The sequence below is a fragment of the Parasteatoda tepidariorum genome, chromosome 9 (genome assembly GCF_043381705.1).
Source record: "Parasteatoda tepidariorum isolate YZ-2023 chromosome 9, CAS_Ptep_4.0, whole genome shotgun sequence".
Lineage (NCBI taxonomy): Eukaryota > Metazoa > Arthropoda > Arachnida > Araneae > Theridiidae > Parasteatoda > Parasteatoda tepidariorum.
In genome coordinates, this window is record NC_092212.1 from 49,728,562 (window position 1) to 49,748,537 (window position 19,976).

Consider the following 19,976-nt stretch of genomic DNA (forward strand, 5'->3'; position numbering starts at 1 on the left):
ATTAATTTGAAACTATTTTTTTTTATTTTGGTTCTTATTAACCATTTATCAGTTTAGTTTTAAAACTTCAAGAAAAAAAATTTATTGTTTTTTATGAATAGAATAATTTTGAAGGACCATATTCTCCTCTCCAAAGTTTATCAGATGATTATATTCTAGATGCATTCTAAAGATATATTCTAAAAATATATTCTAAAGATTTGTATGAGTATTCATTAGATTGAATTCCAATGTCAATTACTTCTCATTTATTTCTTCGTTGTGAATCTCACAATCTCTAATCCTTAGGTTTTTTTTTTCAAGTACAGATGATTATTTTCCAAATATAAATAACAATCTATTCCATTACGGTTAACACAATAATGAAATCCTCTTACATAAAGATACAATAAATGAATATTTAAAAACCAAAAATTTTTGTCTTTTGGTGGGAAATATTGACGTTTAAGTAGAAATGATCAATGATAAATGGTAATCAGTTACGGAGATTGGCGAACGGAGCGAGCAGAAAATGGTGCCTTTTAGCATGTTAAAAAATCGTAAGCGAAGCTACCGTCGCTAACGCTGTTGTAGGTATTTAATTTCACGTTATAGTTTGCTTAGCCGTGCAATCACTATTAAACTTAGAAAAGGTCATTTATGAAATTATATAGAAAAATGTACAGACAATACAGAAGGAATAGAAAATTGGCATTTGTTAATTATTTGCAGAACTATTGACTATTAAACTTGTTGTAAAAAATGCCTTACAGACAGACGCCTGCAGAAATGCAACTACAGATTTGAAATTTCACGTACTAAAAGGAGAATTTTTATTTTACAAACTAAACTCGAGTTTTTGCCCTGAATTCAATTTTAAGTGCTTTTTCGTTAAATTTTCCTCCCTTTTTATCCATGAAATAATACTTTTCTCTCACATAATACTTAAAACAAAAACTAATGTTTTCTCTCATTTTTTTACTTAAATAATTTCTAGGAAATTTGATTTTTCTTGATCGATGTCTTTGTTTTTTAAGCTCGATCTTGAACTGATGTTAGAGGTAACCAAAAAAAAAACAAAAACAGTCCAAAGATTAAATCATCCATTTTATTATGATTAATATACTAGCATAATGTTCGTCCATAAAATTAAAATAATAATGTTTTTATTAACAAAATTATATTAGTTTATTTTTGAAAAACATAAACATTTAAGGAGAGAAATAAAAACAATGAGGAATAAGAAGTAAACACGGGGGTTGAAAATCGAAGAAAACAGGTGTGGGCATGCAATATTCATAAGGTGTCTTCTTTAAATCCAATTTTATNATTAACAAAATTATATTAGTTTATTTTTGAAAAACATAAACATTTAAGGAGAGAAATAAAAACAATGAGGAATAAGAAGTAAACACGGGGGTTGAAAATCGAAGGAAACAGGTGTGGGCATGCAATATTCATAAGGTGTTATTTATCATTACTATCTTCTTTAAATCCAATTTTATCGAAATCTTATAATATTGTGTGTAAAATTAAATATCTTTATAGCCATGTTTGGAAAATCTTACCATTTGACAACTGGACTTGGATCTCCTGAAATAGCAACTGATAACTTGGCATCTTCTCCAGCGTTGATGGTGATGTCATTCAATCCTTTAATAAATTTGGCAGGGGCTGACAAAATTAAATAGAACGTTTTATAATTCATAAACATTATCTGATATAATTTATAGATAAGAAATGGTGAAAACAACATTAATATTGTACAATGCACCAAAGAAAAAAAAACGGACCACCCAGAATAACTTTTTATCTAATGATCGGATCATCACATTCTCGGACTCAATCTTAATGGTTCGAGGGCTGATCTCGAATAGGCTAATTATTCAGTGCAGACGATATTTTAAGTTACGAAATGAGACACAAAAACGTACTTTCACTGAATAAACATACCTTTTTCTCGATTTCTGACCCCTAAACTATAGGGGGCGTCCGCAATCTGGGAAATATGGTCTCAATAGTTTGGTCAGGAGAGTGGTTCAAAGTTTGGGCGTCTTAATGTTAATTTTACTTTTTTTCGTATTTCTCCTTATCTAGAGAACTTTTTAATCGAATTGATAAATTTGGGTACACAATTATAAAATTCGTTTATCCAAAGATAATACAATGCAAAAAATAAACTTTGGTAAATATTTATTATTTTATCAAATAATTGTCAAAAGAATTTTGAATTGAAGGGTATACAGTTTTTACATAATTTTAAAGTATGTAATTTCACATGGCAGAATAAAAAATTTGAGTGAAATGGGTTTAATAGTTCCTGAAAAAGTCGTATATTTATAGTACACATTAATTTATAATTATGGTACTCATTAAGTTAATATGAATTCTAAATTTAAGAAAAAAGAAACGATATTTTTTCCCAATTTTTTTCTCATTTATCAGATTTATATTGTTTGCAAGTTTTTTTTTAATCTAGCATTTTGTGAATGCTATGGTAACGTGTGTTAACTCTTTGCAGTTCAATGTGCCTTCTGACTGGACATCAAAAATTATCATTCTTAAATTTAAAATTTTTATATTTAAAAAACTACCACTCGAAAATATGTATCCGCAGTCCGGAGCAAGTTGGCATCTCTGCCACCCCATAGACTGCTGAACTCAAACTGTCTTTTATTTTAACTTTCTATTCTATTTCATGATTTATGGGATATGGGCCTTCTGCGCGGCCCAGGTGCCCAATTTTTTATAAATAAAGAAAGAAAGAAAAGGTACTCCATACCCAAATTCACATTGGCGTTGTTGACATTAATTTTATGAATTTTTAAAAAAGTATTTTACTATACAGTTTCGATGATTTAGCGTTTACATTAGTTCAAACAACATGTTAACTAACTTCTTCAGGCCTGATATCGCTTATGGATCGCAATAGTGGCACAACTAAAAAACACGCGTTTTGGACTAAGAACAGGTGTCAATAGGAAAATACACATTCTTTTCAGCAGCAATGCTACCACAACTCATAATTCAACTTGAAGGTGATCTTCGTTTAAGTAAACTAAAGCATTTCTTATGCATTTTCCTTAGCAATGAAAACTTTAAACCCAGTTATCTCAAAACATGATTTTTTGAGTTGTGCCGCTATTGCAGCCAATGAGCGATATGCTCTGACCAAGCTCGGCTTATAAATTGTTTTACAGGATGTAGCTAAAGTTTGAAAAAAAAATACTTTGAAGTATTCGTATCTGATAAAAATATTTTCCTTTCATTCAGCGTGATGTGAAAACTTCGAAACTTATTTTATAAAATTAATCGGCAGTTAGCTTTATGAAATTTTAAGCAGTCTTGCAAAAATTTCGCTCCCGCTTTTTAATTTTTTCCGGGTTGAGAGTATTCTGCATTTGGTGGGGTATCCTAATGTTTATCTAGGCTTTGAAGAGGTTAAAGTACTCATAGTGCAAAAGGTTAAACTGCAGCTATAAAAAGAGTGAAAATTCATTACTGTTTATGCAACATTTTTCACTTTAGTTCTTCACATTTAATCTAATTTTTATGATTATAGATTGGAATTCGAAGTTTGATATAACTAATACATCACGAAGAATAAGCATATTTTTTGGTCACCGAGGGAAAAAAATTGTGACATTAGTTTTTATTTTCCGAAAAAGATTTGCTCATAAGCTTTTTAGTTTGGCGACCACTGGGTTAGCCAACTTGGGAATAGCTAACTGGGATTGAAAACCACCTATTTAGATTGCTCCTCATAGTTTTAGAAGTTGCATATAACTTCATAGGTTTAGGAGTTTTGTGCCGAAAATGTAAATACAATTGATCATTGTTTTTGTTTTATATCAATGGTTTCGTTATACTTACAGTTTACTTTGCAAACTCCATAGCTTCCTTGGCTACCATTTTCGTTTTTGATGATGCAGGAATAATTACCAGAATTCTCGACTTTGGCTTTTTTAATAACTAGTTTCTGAACTTTATCTTCTGATGTAATTATAATTCTTTCAGATGGAACTAAAGCCTGACCATCCTTGCACCTGAAATAAACATAAAATATGGGATGTAATTGGATCTTAAAGATACCTTGTAGTTGTTTCATTTGGCCTATAACATATTTGTTTTTAAAGCTACTGAATTGAAATTCTGAATTTGAAAAAAATCAACATGTTTATAATTTGATTTCTGCCTGAATTGACGAAATGTCAACACAGGTGGGCATTGGAAATAAAAAAAAGAATAATTTGACTTCTAAATTTTTCGAGAACTAAAATAGTCAGTTATAAAGGGGTTTTTGACTCTGATAGGTACATGCTATGTCCACACCTAATGTGATAAGCATACAATAAGGGTGATAAGCATACGATGAGGACTATTGCGGACATCTGGGAATATTCTAAAATCTGTCAGTCAAAATGTCTCATAAGAGTTTATCAGAATCACAAAATTAATTTTCATTTTCGTTTGAGGTTGCAGGACGAGAAAATTTATCGTTAAGTAGTTAATTATAAAGAAAAGGTTTTCATGGTGGTAAAATGAATTCTAAATTTGTTTAAAGAATTCTTATTCGTTTTTTTATGTAAATAATTGGAAATATTATGTTATTCATAAATATGTTAATTTAATATTTCAATAGTGAGTTTTTATTTGCATATTTTACTTAAAAATCAATAATCTTAAAAGAACAAATAACTTCATCCGGGTAGTGCGTCTCATAATTAGGTGTGTTGTTAATACAAAGCATAAATAATATAGAGCAAAACAAATGTTATAGAGTTATCCAATTTTAGCCTATACTTATGCTATATTCTAGCATTTTAATTTATTTTATAATCGTCTTTGAACAGCCAACCCAATTTTTGGGTTTACGACTACTAATTTTCAACTCCGTATCCTTGTAATTTCAAACCTAATCTAGAAGACAAGGGAACTTCTCTATCGAATATTGGGAGAAATTTGCCTTCATGAAGGACTTTTTGCTGTAACTAACCTGCAATTGCATTGCATGGAGAGAAAAACCACTGAACCCACCAATGTTAAGCCTAACGGCAAGGGGACTCTAACCCATGATTTATTTACCACTGAGGATATTTTGCGTCAACACTGTGATCAGGGAGCGGGATTCGTATCAAACAGTCATCGCTGAGATTCGAACTCGAGGCACATAATTAGGAGGTGAGAGCTTTATCCTTATAGCCACCAGGACTCATATTACACTATTTGAAAAAAAAAGACTTTCCAGATCTTGATGGCCGTTAGAATTCAACTCTTGAGAATTAACGTTTGAGAATTCGAGCGTTCAAGCGTTTATAACTTTGTAAATAATTAATGCCCAGCCACAAAAAGTGATCATATATAAAAAAATACATTTGAGAAAAAAGTTGTAGTGTATATTTATCTGCAAGTGGATATTTCTTTCCATAACCTACCACTTCAGTTTAAGAAAAGCACTATGTAATGACATTAAATGTAAATACAAATATTATATAAATAATATATTAAAGTAGATAGAAATATATATTAAAGTAGACTTCCGCAATATATTAAAGTAGACTTCCTTCGTAATATATTAAAGTAGTCTACTTTACTATACTGCTTTACTTAAAGTTTCGGTGTCTACTTTAATAATATATTAAAGTAGACTTCCGCAAAACAAATCCTAGAAATGAGACACTTGAGCTACCCCTTTTTTCTTTTTGTAAAAAGGAAGTTTGATTTAAAAAGACGTAGGGTAAAATGGGTTAAGTGTATTACCATGAAACAGTTGGTTCCGGAGAGCCATCAACTTCTACACAAAATTCAATATCCTCATCAAGCATAACTTCGGTTCCTTCCATTTGCTTGAGAATTTTCGGAGGACCTAAAACATTAGTTATTTCTTATGAAATAGTGATAAATTAAACTTTTTTAAGTCGAATTTTTAGGAAAAAAAGTGGATACTTTTGTTACACATGAATAAATATAATCTCTCTTTTATTAAAAAAAAATAATAATCGTTTAAATTTATTATATAATTTATTAACGTAAATTTAATCTCTTTAGCTATCACTTCCGTTTTCAAAAAATATTTTTATGAAAATTAAAAACACAAGTTAATTTATATGTTTTGTAATAAATGAGTATGCAATTTCTAAAAAAATCTGACAAAAAATGAAATACTTTCTGTACAACATTATTTCTTTGCTGCGAATCTTGAAAAGTTAAATAATATGTGGTATGTTCTCAGCACTATGAACCTATCTGCATCGAGAAACGGTAAATCTCGTTTTTTTTTTTTGGACAGTTAAAAATTTATTCTAGCTTTCTGTAATAGTGGAAAAATTTAAAAAGAGGTATTAAAACTATTTCATTTTAATTTTATTTTTCAAAGAAATAACTCATTCGTTTATTACTACTAATATATTTTATTTTATATCTGTCGTTGAAATGTCGACCCAATTTTAACTTTACGACTAACAGTGTTCAACTCCTTAGTCTTGTAATTTTGAGTCCAATCTAAAATTTGTGGGGACTTTTGATAGCCTTCACGGAGGACTTTTTGATAAAACTAACCACAATTTTGTCACATGGTGAGGAAAACCACGAAAATCTCACATGGTAAGCCTACAAAGGGACTCTGACCCATGATCCGTCTTCTAATGAGGATATTTTTTATCAGAACTGTAGTTGGTGAGAGCCGGGGATGGAATTTGTATTGACCAGACATCGCTGGGATTCAAACCAGAGGCACCTCACTGGGAGGCGAGCGTTCTATCCCCTGAGCCACCACTGCTCTTCCAATAATTTGAAAAATTCAGAAGATCCGCATGCAGTATTGCAATAAATCAGTAAAAAAACCTGGCTGAGCAGTCTCGTTATCTCGCTAAATACGCATGGCATGGAGATAGCATATCCTTCTACAGTCAACGTCGCACACAATTCGTCGTGAGACTGGTAGAAAAAATTTTTTTCAATTCAATCTTCCGAGGCAGCCAAGAGGCTCACCTGATTCGATTGTGTTCTTTGTGCGAAAAAGAAATTTTAGACCCTATCCCTTAGTCCTTATCAGGTGAAAAAAACAGCTTCATTTGATGTTGAAAATGATTGAGGGGAATATATGCGGTTTGGTTATCGGATCAGTAAACAGTTAACTTTACTACATCGGGAAAAAAGTCATGAGAAGTGAAAGACTAATATTGATTTTTCTAATAACTTAAGTAAGAATTTTTCCTTCATGGACAAACATTATTTTTAAAACTAATTGATAACTCTAAAAAAAAAACTTTTTAGAGTGAATCGATGACTCTAAAAATATTATTTTAATGAGCAAATATGGATAAAAATAATAATTAAAAAATATACCGGCAGCCAACTTTTTAGCTTTTTTAAAAATTTCTTAGCTAAGTTTACGTTTTAATGTATAATTCTTTTTATTATTTCAATTTATTTTTCACACCACTACACGTAAATGATCCTTCATATCAAACGCCACTTTGTTCTAGTCTTCTCGTGGCGAGGTTGTTAAAATTTTGATAATGTTTGATGATTAATTGTAAAAATTCTGAAAGGTTTGATGATTTATTGTAAAAATTTTGAAAGGTTTGATGATTAATTGTCTACCAAAGGTATATTTCAAAAAGAGTAGTAGTTGGCAGGCATGATTATTATATACTTAAAAAAAATTCGTGCATTTATCACAGCAATTTTATCTTTATAATTAGGAAAGGCAAATAACATTTTACCATTTTTTGTCTAAATTATATTTTTTAAAGTGTGGCACTCTAGGGTGTTTCGGAGTGAAATAAAGAGCGTAGTGAGTAGTCTATGACTTTAAGTCTTATAGTAACTATTTTTATGGGTAGTGTTAATAGTTTTATAGTTATTTAAAAGAAGAAAAAAATTCTGCGTTTAAGTTGAGCAGAGTTGATAGCATTTTGGATGTCTGTTGGCAATGAGTTGAGTATCTTGACTTACGCAAAAAGCTATAAGCGTTCTTATTCTCTTTACTATATCATACCTAGTGCTTACAGTAGTTATTGTTCTAAAAAGCAAACATCGCTTGAAAATAAATATTGATAAAAAAAATTAAAATATATGGATCAAGATTTTTCCGAGATTTGAACAGTTATATGCCGCAAGTGGCTCCAAGTGCTAAGTTGAAAGATCCGGGATGTGAGCAGCAAGCTCACTCATCGCACTTAACAAATTCGCTATTCCTTTGAGCATGGCTGGCAATTTCTTTTAACTTTTATTTTTTATTAATAAAGCTTATAAAATCAAATATTCTTCTTAATACCTTCGTATGAATCAAAATTAAATTAGTTTTGACAATTATAAGCATGTGTTTCATTATGTATGTTATTATACCCCTGTTTCATAATTCACATATGAAACATTTATTGACTGTATTAAATGTATATTATATCGCAGACAAATATGTTATTTCATATTTTATATCTGTCGTTGAACATCCGACCCANAATTATGTATTTTATAACTTTTATACGTTTTTTAAAAGTGACAAATGGTTACCAATTTTATTCAAACTCACTTCAAGAAAACTGAAGTTATTGAAAAATGGAAACCTAAATTAAAAGTGGTAAAACGTGGTGGTAAGTATACTTACCACGGCCTTCAAAAGGGTTAATGTAAGATTCTTTTTTTATTTCAATTTATTTTTCGCACCACTACACGCAAATGATTCTTCAAATCAAACGTTCTAGCCTTCTCGTGGCGAGGCTGTTAAAATTTTGATAATATTACTAAAAATTCTGAAAGGTTTGATGATTCTCTATCAAAGATATATTTCAAAAAGCGTAGTAGTTGGCAGGCCTGAGTATTAGAAACCTAAAAAAAATTCGTGAATTTATCGCAGCAATTTTATCTTTATAATTATGAAAGGCAAGTAATATTCTACCAATTTTTGCCTAAATCATTTTTTTAAAGTGTGGCACTCTATGGTGCTTCGGGGTGAAATTAAGAGCGTAGTGAGCAGTCTATGACTTTAAGTCTTATAGTAACTATTTTACAGTTAGTGTTAATAGTTTTATAGTTATTTAAAAGGAAAAAAAAATTTCTGCGTTTAAGTTGGGCAGAGTTGATAACGTTTTGGATATCTGTGGGCAATGAGTTGAGTATCTTGACTTACGTAAAAAGTTATAAGCGTTCTTATTCTCTTTACTATGTCATACTTTTCTTTTTAGAACAATAACTATGTGCTTACAATAGTTATTGTTCTAAAATGTAAACATCGCTTAAAAATAAAGATTGCTAAAAAAATTACAAATATGTGGATCAAGATTTTTCCCTGATTTGAAAAGTTATGTGCCTCAAATGGCTCCAAGTGCTAAGTTGAAAGATCAGGAATGTGAGCAGCAAACTCACTCATCGCACTTAACAAATTCGCAATTCCTTTGAGCGTGGCTGGCAATTTCCTTTTTTTATTAATAAAGCCTATAAAATCAAATATTCTTCTTAATACCCTCGTATGAATCAAAATTAAACTAGTTTTGGCAATTATAAGCATGAACATCATTATGTATGTTATTATACCGCCTGTCACATATGAAATATATATTGATTGTAAATATATATTATATAGCAGGTAAATATTATATTATTGGGGTGTTGTATGAGAATTTTAATACTTGTAAGGATACCAGAAACAATTTTTCGATTCAGCTGTGTTCGACGACCCGCTCCCTTGTTTAGCATTTTCATTAATAAAATATAAAAAAAACTTGATTCATGATTTTATTTTAGTTCAGATAGCAAATTTTAAAAGAATTGAAATTATTTGCATTATAATTGTAACCTGGTCTAAGCAACTGAATTGAATATACTTCTATCTCCTCCCATAAAATTGATATTACCTCCTTTTAAATGAAATATGATATGTTCGTAAGTGGTTCATAAAATGTCTTTCAACAAGAGGGGTTTGTTTTTGTATATGGGGCAAATTTTTAACCCCAACATATCTTTTTCATCCAAATGAATTTAAAAGATTCAAAATAAAATTTAAAATTAACGTTTTTATAAGGAAAATTTTTATTGCAACTATAGCATATTTTAAACGTTTAAAAATACTCTCATGGTTAATGTAAAATAAACTCTAAATATTGCCTAAAGCGTATGTGAGAAATAAAATACATTTCATGTTCAAAGAAAAAGCATGGATGATATATTACTTGTGACTTTGAGATCATAAGTAATGTCGTCTTTGCCCATATCATTAATGGCTTCTGCACAGTATTTCCCGGTGTCATCTTGAGTAAGATTCTTTATTGCCATTGTAAAGGATTCATCGTCCTCTTGGAGCATTACGTACTTGTCTCCCATCTTCAACTCTTCTCCATCTTTGGTCCTATTAGCCAATAAATGGTTCTAATAGTAAATAATGAATGATAAAATAAGAATATCGTGGGTTACCCAATAATCAATTTTTTTCCAACCTTTCAGATAGTTGTAGCCATACATGGCAGTACTTTTACTTTCGTTACTTGNCCAATAATCAATTTTTTTCCAACCTTTCAGATAGTTGTAGCTGAATTGACTTTCATAAACCTAACAACGTTTCATTTCATGGTTTGCAAAATCTGCATCCATTGTTGTTTGTACTCTTGCCGTACAATAAGCTGGATTGACGTTTCCATAAATGTTTCTTAAGAAATCACGTAATTTTCCTAGCTCTTCTTCACTATTCATATTTACATTAAAATCGCTAGCAAAATACACTAATTACAGAATAATTAAATTAAGAGGAACGTTAGAATACTTTTAATTAATATTATGGGAGAACTTTCAAAATGCGCGATGGTGAAAATAAAAAGAAAGAAAGCTTGGCTCAATTATTAACAAGCGTTGCTTCCTTATATTTTTCTTGTAATCCTTTCTATATAAATGGTTTCTTGCAAGTGACGTCATCGTAGATAAATCGTAGCATTTGTCAATCTAGAAACCAATCAGGTTCAAAAAACAAACGTGACGTGGCTTACGGGTATCCAATTAAATCGGATGTAAATCGTATGGTTAGGTATAATCATTTCTTCTTGAGTTGAAAGTACCCTATTCTTTCTTTATTATTTTCTTCTTTAAATGACTAGTAGAAGATGGTAAAAGAATAATGAATTTTATCACTATTTCATTATGCTTTGTATTGGTGTTCGTTTAAGTAAATGCAAGCATACGCATACCCTCCTACTTATGAAGATTTTGAAAATAATTCTTTCTAGTGGCAGCGAACCAAATTAGAAGTTTTTAAAGCAAATGAATCTCTCATAAAACTTTTATCAGAACTTAAGAATCTAGCCATATGGCCTGCACTTTTATAAGTAATAGTAGACACGTTACGCTAAAATTAATTTTTTTTAAATATTAAGACATTAATTTTGCTACCGTCTGAAAAGAAGNTGTTACATACCCTCCAACTTATGAGGATTTTGAAAATAATTCTTTCTAGTGGTAGCGAACCAAAGTAGAAATTTTTAAAGCAAATGGATCTCTCATGAAACTTTTATCAGAACTTAAGAATCTAGCCATTTTATAAGTAATAGTGGACAAGTTACGCTGAAATTAATTTTTTTTAAATATTAAGACATTAATTTTGCTACCGTCTGAAAAGAAGATTTCTGAAACTACGGAAATTCCGTAGCAGTTGGAGGGGATGCATACGTTCTAGAGTAAAATTTTTCATTTTTATAGTGTAAAACTTTTCATTTTTATAGTCAGAAGCTTTTTTTTTGTCTATTTCATTCTTAGTACTTTTCAGTTCTAAAGACTAACTAAATTCTACCGATGCACAATGAATAGTTGTTAAATTTGCTAAAGATAGCGACTTAAGCAAAAGTTATTCTCACAAATAAATTTACACCTCATGCGTCAAAGAAGAAAAAAAAACAGGTTTTCCGTGAATGGTGAATAAATGGTGTCAAATATATATCGATTGATATTTGACAATTATTTAGTAAAAATTTTATATTCTAGTTCAGTATATTCTAATTAATTTATTTCTAATTAATCCTTTCGAATTAAATTCTTTTTATCGAAATTCCTTCTAGGTTTAAAAAGTCGCCGAATTTGGCGATAAAAAGCGTAATTTGCAAAACCACTTGAAAATGATGTCAACAGACTACCGTTTCTTTGGCAATGCTTAAAAGTTAGTCTTGCTGCTAGTATAGTTGAATAATGTGTGGGCTAGGAAGTTCCTGGTAGAACAACCATTTGAGCAATGTTAACTGATTTAAAACTTCATTTACTTCAGAAATAAACAAATAAGAAATAACAGTCAACATGCTTCAAGCGCCTCAAAAATAGGAGCCCATTTTCAAAATTTGCCAGGCGTGAATACCTGACAAAATAAGCCGTGAAAAATAGCCGTCTATATTTGATGCGCTTGGAACATGTCGACTGTTATTTCGTATTTGTTTATTTCTGAGATGAATGAAGTTTTCAATCTTACGGTAATATTTAACCGCTTCATTTTCTTTGGGATTATTTATTTAAAATTTGATCAATGATTAACAAATTTCAATATTTTGGCTTTCGCTTATTTTTTAGCTGCATTACTATAAAAAAAAAGCGAAATCCAAATTTCAATATTTTGGATTTCTCTTATTTTTTAGCTGCATTTAGAAGCATTGCTACTATTGTAATTTGTACGCTATTTCGGGTGCATTTTTCTTCACGGCAACGGAAACTATCATTTGAGACTTGATTCTTTTTGATTTTTAGAGTAGGCTGTTCCAAAAAGATGATAAAAAATATTATAATTTCTAAAGGCATATGACTTTTTTAATTAGTGAGGTAATGCGAGAAAAAATCCTCCAAAAAGGCATAAAAACTTTCTTAGAACTTTCAAATAAGCTATTATTATACTTATTATGCATTTTTCTATAGCACATATATTTTAATTACTGTTGTTAAAATGTTTAACTTCTTACCATGTTATGACAGGCTTAGGAAACCCTGTAGCCGTCATTTCAAGTAATGCCGAAGAACCTTCTTTTGCATCCACTTTCTTGATCGCTGAAGACAACTTTGGAGCTTCAGGGTCACGAAGAAGACCACCTGCATCAAATATTAAAATTAAATATTAACAATTCTGCACAGTGGTTACATTATTATTTATCTTCAAACAAATTTAATTAGTCTTAATATTAATTTATAAAAAAATATACAATAGAAGTCTATAATCTAGATCAGAAGTTTCAAGCCTTTCTTCAAGATCAAATTGTCATTATTATCTTAAATAAAGTCAAATTTTGGATTTGAAAAACCCTTTGCAAAAATTTGTGAAGGTGTTTTTGAGGTTTATTTTGAGGTGACACGGTTGTTTTAAGGTTTATTTGAAGATTACTTCAAATACAACCTTAAAAGATAAACCCCTCAAGGTGTATAATCAAGATGTATGAAGTTGTATTAATCATAAAGGTTATTTTGAGCTTGTTGGAAATCTACATAAGAGTAACCAACTTAGAGTGGTTATTTTTGAGGTGTACAGGCTATTTTTTCTACACCTCAAACTAATAAGTATTTTTGAGGTATAAATAATTTCACCCGATTTCAACTAAAAGTATTGCTGAGTTATATATGACGATGATTTTATGCGGTGTAATTGAGATTGGAACTCAAGTTCATTGATGAGGTTATTTTTGGTGCAAAACATAACCCCATTTTCTACCTCAGGTATTTTTTTACATCTGTTAACCTCAAAAACACCTTACTTTTTCGAAAGGTATGAGATGAAACGACGAATAAATATTTTTTATAGGAGGGTTATTTATGAAATAGAATTATGGGAAAAATTATAGGAATCAACTGAGATAGGTTTTAAAATAAACTAACTATTTGTTTTTCTGTAAACTTTGTGGAGAAATCCTCTAAGATCTTTTTTTCGGCAATTGAATTGTAATTCATAGGCTAAAAGCTTCTGGTCTGGATTTCTTCAAATAATTAATCAAATTACTTTAAGTAAGCACTATCTAGTTTTCAATCGTTAATGTTATGTCTAAAGTAAGCTGACCAGCCTCCTCAAGAAACTAAAAAACTAGTGGTGAATGTTATGTAAGCGAAAGTTATGTAAGGATATTTTAAGATCTCATTGCTTTACCTTTCCAATTTAATATTCTGAGAACAGAAATCCCTTACGAAGATTTGCTAGCAGAAATATTATTGAAAAATATAACTGAAACGGTAAGTAGGTGAGGTTTTCGATTGCCCATTTAGAAAGTTTAATATCAGTCTTTTGAGGACTCTAGTCAGCTTAGTCTAAAAGAGAAATTCTTAGGTGAAATTCTGATACGGATAAGTACTGCAGTATTACTGAAGTTGAAACTATATATAGTATTTTAATATTAATGGGAGAGCTATTATTTCCATAAATTTGGACGAATTATATATTGCAATATGTCTATTACGGTCTAAATTTTTGTTAAACTTTGATATTCTTTTGAGACTTTTGTTTTCTGAATTTATTTCTTGAAAATAAGTTATAATTTATTCACTTTTCTTCGGTTATTTTATACCTTTCTTTATTTAGAATTTTGCAAAATTTAGATTTAATTTGCATTTTTTAAATATGTGTAATAGTTTTTACAAGATCTTTTATACCCTTATTTTTAGAATTGTATGTAATCATTGCATATTTCATTGAATTTGAAATGCTCGCCGTTTCAATTTGATACTTTTATTCGGTTAGTTTAAAATCCACTATTCAAACAAGTTGCTATTCAAAACAGTCCTGTTTTACAACATTTAAAGCAGCACTACAAACTAAGCTGTAAAATACTGTCATGCAGATTGAAATAAAATCTAAGAATAGCAGTTAAGCATCTACAACGTCCAATCCACTAATTTACTCTCGACTGAAACAATAAATATTCAAATGTGAGACATTTCTAAACAATTCGGATAACAATAATAATCAGAAAATTTTTATAATATTCAAATTAATACTTAATTTAAATTTTATTTTCAATACTGCACGAGTGAAGATTTATTACAACATTTTATTTCTCATAACTTTTTACACTATACATTTCTGTAAATGCAAAAGTACCCAAGATAACGCTACGTTTTCCTAATAAATATTTTGGCCTAATAAATCATAACGTCATTTTTAGAATAAGAATTGGAAGCTAATGTTCGAAGAAGCGTTTTCATTTGCATGCCTCCCAGTGGTTCGTCAAAAAATAAAGAAGCAGCAAAATTCATGTTAAAAAAAAAAAATTTATTTAAAATTATATTTATTAGGTCTACCGGAAAACTCAGTCGCCGTTTAAAAATTTTTAGCAAATTATCTGGACCTGCTTTTTACCACTATAGCGCTACGAAGGAAATATGTCCGGTTACTTAAACTAGTGCAAAAGTATCTCGATCGGAAATTTAATCTGAAACCGGACTGTAAGCTCTATGAAAGGACGTGGTTCCATCATAGGTGGTGCTCATAAGAGTTAGTTTTTTCTTTGGCAAGCTGCCACTTTTAATTCCTTTTCCAAAAAAAAAAGAGTTCCATGCTGATTTAATCTAAATAAAAAGTATCCATTAGCCAAACAGAGCTGGGTGAGCGGTGGTGGCCAGGTGATAGAGTTCTCACCTCCCATTGAGATGACCAAGGTTCCATCCCACAATGGCTGATCTATACGAATTCCGCACCCGGCTCGTACCGACCACAGAGCTGACGTAAATTATTCTCTGTGGTAGACGGATCATGAGTTAGAGTCCCCTTGCCGTCCCGTTAGCCGTGGGATGTTTTGTGGTTTTCCTCTTTATGTAACACAAACGCAAGTTAGTTCCATCAAAAAGTCCTCCACGAAAACACATTTCGCCCAGTACTTAATCCAGGAATTCCCTTGTCTTCTGGATTGGGTTCAAAATTGCAAGGCTATGAAGTTGCAAAATAGTAGTCATAAACCCGAAAATTGGGTCGGCTGTTCAACTACGGTTATAAAATAAAATAAAAATATAGCTGAGTACCTGAGCCAAAACATGACCTTTGTTCATATAATAAATTTTATATTTTCTTTTATATATTTTTTAGTTGTGGCAGTCACGGGTACAATGATTCTTTCATCAGAAGACAATTTATGTTATAACTTCGTCATCACATTTTATCATAAGAAAGTGCTTTCCTGATTAAACAGGACAGTCACAATCCTTTCTTTAACTATAATAGGGTTAATATATCATGCATAAGCTAATAGTTTAAGCATAGTGGGTTAGCTGTACAATAGATAATGCACGAACAGTGGTATAAATAATTCAGCCTACCTTGAACTGTGAGCTCTGCACTACATGAAATTTTACCACTGCTTGTACTAGCCACGCAAGTATACAAACCAGCATCATCTGGAGTTACGTGTTGAAACACCAGAGACACTGTATCTTCTGACTCGTCGATCGAAACTTTAAATCTTTCACTTGACTCCACTTCCACTTCTTTGCCATCTTTGGACCTGTAAAGATTTTTTTTGTTGATAAAATACTGTTTCTAAGATATGCATAGCATGCAATGTTCAAATAAAAACCGAACCACCCGGAATAAATTTTGATTGAATGACCGAATCTTAACTTCCAAGGACTCTTAATGGTTCTAGAGGGTGACCTCAAATATGCTAATTATTTAGTGCAAACGGTATTTTAAGTTACTGGATGAGTCAAGAAACTGGAGTATTTTGAGGTGCTCGTAAGACAGCGCAAACGGTTATAAAATGTTTATTATATTTATTTAAATTAAAGGTAATGGTACCGGAGCTTCGGGGGCCCTATCCTTAGCAAATTTAAAAAATAGCAGAAACAATTAAGAAAATACAATGTATTTCAATACAGTTTGTATTGCTTAAAGTAAATAAACTTAATATTTTGCCATTATGTTATATCCAAGTAAAGTATACACTTAGAAGCAAAATAGCTTGGGCCCTCATTGGACCAATATTCACGTATCTTGGTTCAATAAGGGTTCAAAGGGCCGATATTTTACACCCACTTTACAATCAATATCGGCCCTATGTAGAAAAGTCCGATTCACCCGATATTTTACAACCAATGTCGGCCCTACATAGAATCGTCCGAGTCACCCGATAATTATTTATCACCGATAGATATTCAGCCATTAAAGGACTTATATTGCCCCGATGTCGGAGCAATATTAAAATCTCTAGACATTTCAATATTGGTCCCTCGGTGCATGTTCTTATGGGACCTATATTGAGCCAATTTTGGACCCCAACTGGGACCAGGGTAAAATTGTTGATCAGGTATCCTCCATCATCATCATCATCATCTTGGATTGTACGAGGCCTTTAGGCCCTGAAAGGGCCTTTTACCTCTCCATCTGAAGCTTGGGATCTGAGTTGACTGCATCTGGAATTAGGTATCCTCCAATTACTGCGGAATGCTCGTCGTTTAAGATATTATCTTTTTCTAGTGGTAGTAAAGTTGTACTAATATTTTAATAAATTAAAACCTTAAAAAATATTGTCCACTACTACGAATAAATAATTTAACCTTTTCCAGTGTAAAGTAGCTAGTCTCACAACACTGATTCAAATGTTACTAACGACTCGAAATGTAAAATTACTTTTTTAAACGTTTAGCAACCACTATTGTTTAAAGAACAAAAAGTAATAGTATATTGTTTAGTGGCAGCGTAGTTTATGTTTTTTTGAAAGATTCTTTAATTTGAAAATTTGATTTAAAGTTTCTTTGTCAGACACCTACATGTGAATGATGAAAAAATTTATATGAAACATCATTTTGTTCCGGCTCTCTCGTGATATGACATTTAGAATGTTTGCAAAATTATAAAAAGTACTGAAAGCTTTTAATTTTATCAGTCTATCATTCTATAACATATATTGCAAAAAACGTAGCAGTTTGCAGCCGTGCGTTAAAAGTATAGTACATTTGCACTTTCTGGGAAAAAAATTTCTATGGGTAGCTGAGTTTACGTTTTATGCATTATAATCTTATAAATTTTATTCATAGGTTTGAGATTCAGCCAAAAGATGCTGGATGATATAAGGTTCCGAAGCCAAAACAAATGGGAACGGCTGCCTTAAGCAAAACGTTTAAATTACTAATAAAAAAATTATTCCACACTCAGTAATTCTTAATAATTAATAAAACTTGCGTTAATTAAGTAAGAAAAAATAATATCTACAACTTTTTTGGAAACAAAGTATAGTAAAGAAACTTTTACTTTTTACTGGAAAATCTTTAGCCGGAAGTAGTAAGAAGTAGTATTTAATATTTGATCCTTGGTTTACTAAATTAGATTTTAAATATTATAACCTCCACGACACGGATGTTGCATATAAAAAATATTACAATTTTTCTTTGTGTCGAAATAATTATTGAAGTGATATTGTAGACAATAACTTAATTCCCTTTCCAATATAATTATAATACAATAAATTAACCAGGTGGTGATCTGTATGTATGTTTAATCTATTTAAATGTAATGGTAATTAAAATTATATCAAATCAAATTTTCTAAAACAGGAATCAAGCATAAAAGCAGGGATGCTAAGTGCTCCGCTTTCTGCAAAAAATAAATTGGCAGAAAAGGTATAAAACTTGTAGAATAAGGATAATACACTCTTTAAAAGTGTCACCACAACACGAGGATGAAAGCGAGACGGAAAAGAGAAAACACTGGTAGTAAAACCATTTCAGTATTAACTAGTTATAAGGAGGAGCAAATAATTTCTCTTATTTTAATTATTCATCAATATCTAGGTTTTCTTGAGAAAAAAAGCAGTTCTATATAATTGCTATAATTCTAAAAAATATGCTGGAATGAAGTGTCTTTCCTACCAGTTTCAGCCTCCACACGGACTTTTATAAGTAATCTGCGCAGACTATTTATAAAGTGAACCTACATACCAGCCAAATTTTACGCATTTGGCATAAAATTTTATTTTTATATTTAAAGTGGTAGTAAATATATACTATTTTTTTCACTGGGAAGAATCACAATGGAAGGGATTAAAAGTTGGCAGGTATGGAACCAGCGGTGCGCATGAAACCAAATTCTATTTTAAAAGTTTAGAGAAAAAGTTATCATATATATTTGAGAATTGAATCCTTGGTGGTAAACAAGTCAAACCAACTGTCTTCATAAATTTTAAAAAAAATTAGACGTATATTTGCTATCACTTTCTCATTTTTATTAGATTTTTTATTAAATGGCTCTTTCTTAAACTAATTTACATTCATAGTGGTCTGATCGGACTACCTTTAAAATACCGTGCATTGGCTTTCAGTTATAGGAAGCTTCGTTTCAGCCCTGCCACAAGATAACTGCAATAAAGTTGCATTTCAAATGATACTTTGCATTTCCGAATTTGTAGTGGTGGAAAAAGTACTTAAAATGAAAAATACTGAACTAAAAATAACTTAACTTTCGTTACCACTAGAAATTATTTTTTACAAATACTTTTTTCTAAAACCATATTCGAATCATTTTCTTGGAATAATCTACCATAGTCGATCAAATGTCTACACCATATACTCTCTTAAGTATCAAAATTAGTGATGTGCGAAAAACGAACGAATCGATATTTCAATCAACTCTTTTTTGTGAATCGATTCATCAAGTTCGTTTTTGAAAAAGAATCGATTCTTTTTTTTTTTTTTGACAATATTTTGCACTCTACACTTTATAAGCTTATTCAGAGTTAGTACTTATACTTACTAAACATCCGCATATGCATTTGATACAGCATTTCGTTTATACAATTGGAGCTTGATAAAATCCTATCTCAGTCGAATAGACACAGGTCCATTCTCACTCGAGTATCATGCGAATGACAATCTGATTGGTTGAAAATATTTACATGCGAACAACTAGCCAATAAGGTACTCGTATGTGTGAGAGTTTTCGCAAGCGGAAAAATCGCATCCGATGAGAATGACCCCGATGTCAACGTTAGCGCACAACCGGTTTCCGGAGGTGATTAATAAAATGAACTCACTTGAAGGATGAAGGGAATTGAAAATGCTATTAATGCAAT

At 30.8% G+C, this 19,976-nt stretch overlaps 1 protein-coding gene across 1 annotated transcript in view; it reads right to left on the reverse strand.

Annotated features, from left to right (window-relative positions):
* The window catches only part of LOC107440440 (obscurin), a 285,805-nt gene that overhangs the window by 169,545 nt on the left and 96,284 nt on the right, over window positions 1–19,976 (reverse strand). Inside the window, exons 20-25 of the mRNA XM_071185809.1 lie at window positions 16,231–16,415; window positions 12,903–13,029; window positions 10,152–10,327; window positions 5,740–5,845; window positions 3,853–4,025; window positions 1,548–1,653 (exon numbers count right to left, since the gene is read on the reverse strand). Of these exons, the coding sequence (XP_071041910.1) occupies window positions 1,548–1,653; window positions 3,853–4,025; window positions 5,740–5,845; window positions 10,152–10,327; window positions 12,903–13,029; window positions 16,231–16,415 (873 nt within the window). The remainder of the gene's footprint in view (window positions 1–1,547; window positions 1,654–3,852; window positions 4,026–5,739; window positions 5,846–10,151; window positions 10,328–12,902; window positions 13,030–16,230; window positions 16,416–19,976) is intronic.